A 6,693-nucleotide genomic window follows, 5' to 3' on the forward strand; every position below is an offset into this window, starting at 1 on the left:
CCTTCTCCCCAGCGTGCACACTGTGGTTACAGGCTGGAGGGAATGGGCTCTGAGCCAGAGGGGTTCAGGCCGGAGGGGTTGGTGCCACACCACTGAGCTGGTGCCACACCCTCCATACTGTGCACTGGGAAGCGAGTTCCTGAGATGGCGGTCTCTTCACTCTCCCCAGAGTGTCTGCAGGGACACATGACCTGGAATGACTGTCTCTACTGGGCAGAGGCAGGTCCAAGGTCTGAGCTACCTCTGTTTCCTCAAAGTGCACACACACTCATTGGTAATGGCCTCAGCTCAGTGGGGAGCAGTGCCAGAGCAAGAGGGCCTAGATCATAAGCCTGGTACAGGCTGGGGTGGGGAGCACTGGGTACATCCTAGGAATCCAGCCAGAGGCCTGGGCAGCAATCAAGCCCACCTGCTCCAGGGAGGGGTTTGAGTGGAAGGATTCAGTCCCACGAACGTTCTTTGCTGACCCTGAGGTCTGTGACTGTCCCATCCCACATGTGGTCTGTCCACCTGAGCTCATGCCATGAACTCTGGAAGCGAGTCAGGGTGAGAATATGGGGGAAGGGTGGACCCAAGTGCTGCCCATTGTCCAGGTGCAGTCACTCCTTACTTCCCATCCTCACTGCGCCCATCCTGCCCCTGTCCCAGGTAGCTCATGTTGGGTGGTCTCATATATGGGTCCCCTGATTCTAAGATGAGCTACTCTGAGGAGCCACCCTTCCCAATCTCATTCCATCCACACCCACAGTAGTTGTCAGACATCATAGGATCACAGAGTAGGATCGAGAGCCTCCTCCAGCGAATCCAACATTTTGAGCATCCCGACACCCTGTCGTGGGGTTTGGTGACTTCTGCATCATCCCCCTCCTATGTTTTGGGAATTTAACAACAACCCTTGAACAAAACAGATCCGACCCTTGCTTTTGCTCATTCAATGCCTTACAGAACCTGGACCAGCCTCTACTCCCTTTACTCCCTGAATCACATCTTCCTCCCTCAAGGGAGATTATCCCTGATTACTTTTATTCACACACAGGGACACACAGTCACCAACCTGGAATGTCCTATCTACCGTCATACCCCCTTTTGTGTAGTAAAACACCGGTCTTTCGGGAAGGGTGTCAGGCAGAACCACCCTCGCCTCACTCAAACACAAATCTGTCCCTCTGAGTCTCAGGCTGGTACAGCCCTGGGTCCCGGCTGAGGGAAGGAAGTGCTCCCCAACCTCCAGTGAGGGGGAAATCGAACATGGAGTTCAGACTCAATCTCGTGTGTCCTGAAGAGGCAGTCTGGGAGATTGAGCGGGGACACGGAAATATCATTTCCAGGAAAATCTGTGTCATGGGGCGGGTGGAAGAGTATTTGACGGGGACCATGCAAGAACACAGACCTACTAACCACACTTGCCATAGAACCTGACGGGCCAATTTCCACTCAAGGGTATAGAGACGACCAGGCTGGAGGAGGGTGGTCAGCTGGCTAGGGCAGGGAGGATGTGAAAGCTTCCAGATCGGAGCTCTGGAAGGGGGTCATGAGTTCCTGCTGATGGGGAGGGGGAATGGCAGAGATGAATGGGAACCGCCAGACCCCAAAGGAGGAGGGGGGTTTGGAGAGAACTAGAAGAGGGCCTTCGGGGGAAAGGGAGGACGTGCCAATGTGGCCTGGCAGAGCCCACACAGGACCCAGACCTGGGACACTCCGCTGGCTTGACTGCAGGGATGGTAGCAGAGGCTGGCCCAGAGTCCCCACCACAGGATGCCGGAGATACTGTTCTGGAAAAGGCTCTGACGTGGAGCAGCGCCCCGCCCCGGCCCCCTACCCCTACCCCTCCAGAGAGAAGGCAGAACACAGAACATGAGAGGTACTTTAATTGGAAACTGCTGTGAAACTGGGGCGGGGCGGGGGCAAAACAAGGGGGAGAGGAAGCCCGAGCTGAGGCAGAACAGGAGGGAACGAGCTTGGCCACAGCTCCCGGGCCCCAAAGGTACCAGCTGCTCCTCTTGCAGGAAGACGCTGGGCTCAACCTGTGAAACAGCGGAGTCAGGGAAGAGCCTCAAGCCAGGGCCAGCCCCCAGCCCTGCTCAACAGCCAGGACTGTGGGAAGGGGTACGGTGTGTGTAACACTCACTTCAAAGGGTCTGGAACTTGTCAGCCAGGTACTGCATGGCGGCTGCAACAGGGACAGGCATTAGCAGGCGCTCCAGACAGAGGGATATAGAAGCCCGTCCCCCTATCCCCGTGAGGAACCGCCTAGCCCTGCAACCTGAAACCCCCTCCAGACCCGATGCAAAGAGCTCTGGGCCTGATCACTCCCCACCACCCAAATTGAATGTGGAACCGGTTCCTAAAGGGAAACAAAATGTGCCAGCGGCTCTCATGCTGTGGGCCGTGCCACAACCAGTCAGAACTCGTCACACAAACAAACAAACAATCCAACAAGAACCTTAGAAGCCACACCAAGCAGCAGTTCAAGGAAAAAATCAACGAGGCATCTCTAAAAGTCCTATCAGAAGGAGATTCCCTAGGACTGGTCTGGCTGGCAAAGTGTGCATGCAGTCCAGACAGTACTTTGCTACTTGTACACACGCCCAGCTGTACATGCACAGCCGGCTCCAGGGCCAGGCCTGCTAGGTTCTCCTCCCCACAGGGATGTTGGTCCCTGCGAGGCCGACTGCACCTGCAGCCCACCCCCACCCCAGGTGCCCACCTGGGTTCTGCACTAAGACACCGCTCTCCGTCCCTGGTTCCTCATACCAAGTTGCTCCTTAAGGTCGTCTATTTCTCTCTGTAGCACGAGACACTAGGCCAGCAGACACAGGAGGAAGAGAAATGATTAGTATACTCTGGCCTCCTCTCTCCTCCACCTTCTCCTCTCTCCAGGGCCCTCCATCCCAAAGCCGGGTGGCTAGACTGGCAAGGGCTCCTCAGTGGAAAGGAGGTGGGCTCCCTCCGTGGGGTACGCGATGGGGGCAGGGGAGGGGGGGCCCCACACATGTCAGTTGAACTTGGACCCAGATCCCGCCCTCGAGTTTGGGCCTGCATTTCCAGGAGCCAGAGGAAGCATTACCCAAGGACAGCCCTGCGTTCCCAGTGGCTGCTGCTGCCTTTCCGGTCTTGGGGGATGGTCAAGTGGCTCCCGGTCACCTGAGAGGGAAAGGACACACAATCCAGCTTCCCAGGCTCCCAGTGAGGTGGAAAGGGCCAAGCGGGGTCTAACGTGAGGTGAGGCAGCACCACCCTCCGCTGGCAACAAGCCGCCCCTGCTCTGCCCAGCAGCCCGAACCTTCTCTCTGGGCCTGCCTCCCCTGTTCCCCGGGGGCAGCCATTTCGCCACCGCGGGCCCCAAAGACTGTGGCTCTGGATTCGACCCTCCCAGAGCTGCAGCCACAGCCAGCACGTGGGAGAGCAATGTGGGCGAACAGGACTTAACAGAAAAGGCTGTTCCCCTGCAAGTCTACACCCGGAGGAGCTGTTTGGGGCACTGCCACCCATCACCCCGGCCGCACAAACCCCACACAGAGGATGATGTGGCTCAAGGCCAGCCCTGCCAGCACCCCGTCTCCTGTGGGAGAAGCTGCCTGGGAGCAAGGCTGTGCCCCCAGCAGAGACAGAGCCAGAGGTTTCTGTCCTCCACCCCTCTCCCCTCCCCTCATATCAAACCCACGACACTCACCTGAGGGGACAGGCCCCCTGGGCATGACTTCTCCTGGGTTCAGGGCCAAGGGCTCTGAGTTGCCTGGATCTTGGGGGCCTCTGGTGTTGAGGTCACCACTGCTGGCTTTTCCACGATGCATGCGTGGAAAAGATGTTCCTGGCCTGTAAGCTGGCAGCTGAAACAAGAATTTCTCACCGATTTGGACTAAGGATGTGTGTCTCTGTGTGTGTGTGTGTGTGTGTGTGTGTATGTGTGTACGTGTGTGTGTATGTGTGTGTGTGTGTGTGTGACAGAGAGAGAGAGAGAGAGAGAGAAAGTGAGAGAGAGAGAGAGAGAGAGAGAGAGAGAGAGAGTTATGTGATTAGGGGCCGGGGTGAGGCAGGGAATTGGGAAGGGAATTGAAAGGCTGATCTCATTAGCACTTCCTCCCTCAGTCAGCCCCAGGCCAGCAGGCAGAGCTGATCTAGGGACAACAGTGGGGCACTGAGAAAGCCCAGGTCCCCTGCAAGGAAGGTCTGGGGAACAGCTAGGAAGTAGGAATCAGGAAGCTGGTGAGTCTAAATACTGAGGCTTTTTGGGGAAGCTTTTAAGGGATCCCCCGACCCAATTCAGCTACCAGCCCTCCCTTCCATCCCAGCCCCAGTCTCGCAGAGGAGGCTGGAAACAGGCCAAGGGTGGAGAACCGGGCCCAGCACACCCGAAGTGCTACCTTAATGTTTGTCCCTAGTAAAAGGAGCCCGATCTGGCATCCTAATGACCCAGTGACCGAGGGGCACCCAATGACGACCCCTGAGGGATGGACAGAGGCAGCATGGGTGAAGACGTGTGTCCTGGGGGCGGTTGGAGCGGGGGTGGGGGAAGAGTGGGGAGAGAGGAGGAGCATGGCCTACTCACTTGGCCCTTTGCGGCTGGGTCTCTATTTGGGTCCTTATCTTCTCCCGCCACCGCCTCAGACTCCCTTGCCCGCCTGGCCACGGATTTCTTCCCAGCGCCGGTGTGCTTGGACTGTTCGGTTCCCAAAGGGACCAAGGTATACCTCTTGGATCTCCCAAGCAGCGGAATACCAGAGATTGGGGGCAAGGTGGCCGGTTCCAGGGCAGTTGCCGAGATTCGCTCTCCCCCGGAAGGGAAGGTTGTCCCCGGGGCAAGTTTGGAGGCTCCCCTGAGGGATTTCTTCTCCTGGGCCCCCTCCTTCCTAGGAGTGACCCACGGCAGGCCACCTGCAGCAGCAGCAGCAGCAGCTCCCGGGTAGCTGGACCTGCTGCCCCCCTTCCCCCAGAGCACGCTCCACATTTTCTTAGGGGAAGAGATGCCCTGCTCTCCCACGTCCTCCGTTTCCACAACCGAAGTGAGTCCTCGCGGAGCCGAGGACAGGGAAGAGCCTGGCACGTGAAGGAAATTCTCCCTGACTTGGAAATTCGAGTGTCTGGGAGTGTCCCCGGGATCCTCGGGTCTGCTGGGCTCGGCCTGGCCTCCTCCTCTGGGGTAAGTGCTCACCGTCATCAGCTGTGTCTCACTGAACTCATCTGAGGACTCGGGGTTGGACAGCAGCCAGGCCAGGCCTTCCTCGGGGAGCCGCTGGCGATCCGCGGCCACGTTCAACCTACGCTTAGGGCCTCTCTCAGGGTTCCCCCAGGCCCGGCCCGCTTCGGGCCCACCGAGGTGGAGAGGGCGGGCCGGAGCTGGCGGCGCTTCCCCACAGCTCTGGTCGGGCGCTCCTCGACCGCCGGGGCCCGCCTCGAGGCCGGCCCACGCGGCGGACACTTCGAAGGCGGCGCAGCTCTCCAGGGACGGGTGTCTGCGGACGCCCAGCACGTCCCACTCGGCCAGCTGCAGCAAGATGGCCGCCGCAGACTCCTCGTCCAGGTCCAGGAGGTCCCTCTTGTCGTCAGCCGGGGAGCCAGGTCGGCCTTCGGGGCCCCACGGCACCGGCCCTTCCGCTTCCAGCATCTCCCGCTCCAACTGGAAGCCCTCGGGGTCCGGGAAGCCGCCCCCGCCCTCGCCGCTCCGCGGCTCCCCGGGCTCGGGGCCTGGGTCGGGTCCCCATGGGACTGCGGGGCCGGCCGGGCCGACGCCGGCCCGCTCCCCGCCCTCTGGGCCGAAACCCGTTCCCCACACAGACACCTCATCGGGGGAGCTCATGTCGCGACCCTGGCGGCGCCGGAACCGGGGCGACGGTCGATGGCCCGAGTCGCGGTCACGGCGGGTGAGGCGGGCGGCGCTCAGAAGGCAGCGGCAGCCACCTCACGCGCCGCACGAGCTCGCCTCAAAGGAGACGACGCGCGGCTTCCAGCGCGCCTCCCACGCCCGCGCCGCGGCCTCCTCATTGGTCCGGGCCCCGCCAACCAGCGGGCGCCTTGTTCGCCTGCCGCCTCGAGGCCTAACCAATGGGGTCGAGGGCCTCTGGTTTGCCCCCAAGCCTGTGGGCGGTCCGGGCAGTGGGCTGGCGAAGGGGATGGTGGGAGTGCCTCCCTCTGTCAAGCCTCTCGGCCCGCCTCCTCCTGTCCCGCCTCCCCTTTCCGGTTAGAGTCACAGCTCTGAGCCTCCGTCTCCCATCTACACAGGGGGTCGGGGAGTGAGGGCGCTGGGCTCCACGGGTGGTGAGGATGAAACGTCAAGATGGAGGCGCTGGACGCCTAGCAGGCGCCGAAAGCATTTGCCAGCCTCCCTTCCACCGCAAGCCTTACGACCCAACAGGAGAATGGGCACAGGAGTCCCGCAGTCAGCGATCAGGGGTCGGCCAGAGAGCAAAGGGATCGTATTTTCGTTCTGTAAGGTCTCTGTCTCAACTGCTCCATCAAATGTGGCTCAGCAAACGTTATTGGCAGGCGGGTTTGGCGGACAGACTGGGGTTGGCGGACAGACTGGGGTTGGCCTCGCTCCATCAGCCCTTCCCCCGCTCTGAGGCAAATTCAAAGAAGAGGAAATCGCAGTGGCCAGTTACACCCCAAGAGATGCTCCCCACCGCTGATCCTGGAGATGTGAGCTAAAACCACGAATCGGGTTTCACACACTAGGTTGACAGCCTTCAAAGAGCT

The 6,693-nt window shown here is 60.3% G+C and overlaps 1 protein-coding gene across 1 annotated transcript; it reads right to left on the minus strand.

The window, feature by feature from the left end:
• Positions 1 to 2,129: 2,129 nt before the first annotated feature.
• On the minus strand, positions 2,130 to 5,797 carry LOC130706231 (uncharacterized protein CXorf49 homolog). The gene is made up of 5 exons (XM_057537571.1): positions 4,550 to 5,797; positions 3,674 to 3,830; positions 3,068 to 3,144; positions 2,755 to 2,800; positions 2,130 to 2,170 (listed from the first exon to the last, which is right to left on the minus strand). The coding sequence occupies exons 1-5, from the start codon at positions 5,795 to 5,797 to the stop codon at positions 2,130 to 2,132; spliced, it is 1,569 nt and encodes a 522-aa protein (XP_057393554.1).
• Positions 5,798 to 6,693: the final 896 nt, after the last annotated feature.

The sequence above is a fragment of the Balaenoptera acutorostrata genome, chromosome X, assembly GCF_949987535.1.
Source record: "Balaenoptera acutorostrata chromosome X, mBalAcu1.1, whole genome shotgun sequence".
Classification (NCBI taxonomy): domain Eukaryota; kingdom Metazoa; phylum Chordata; class Mammalia; order Artiodactyla; family Balaenopteridae; genus Balaenoptera; species Balaenoptera acutorostrata.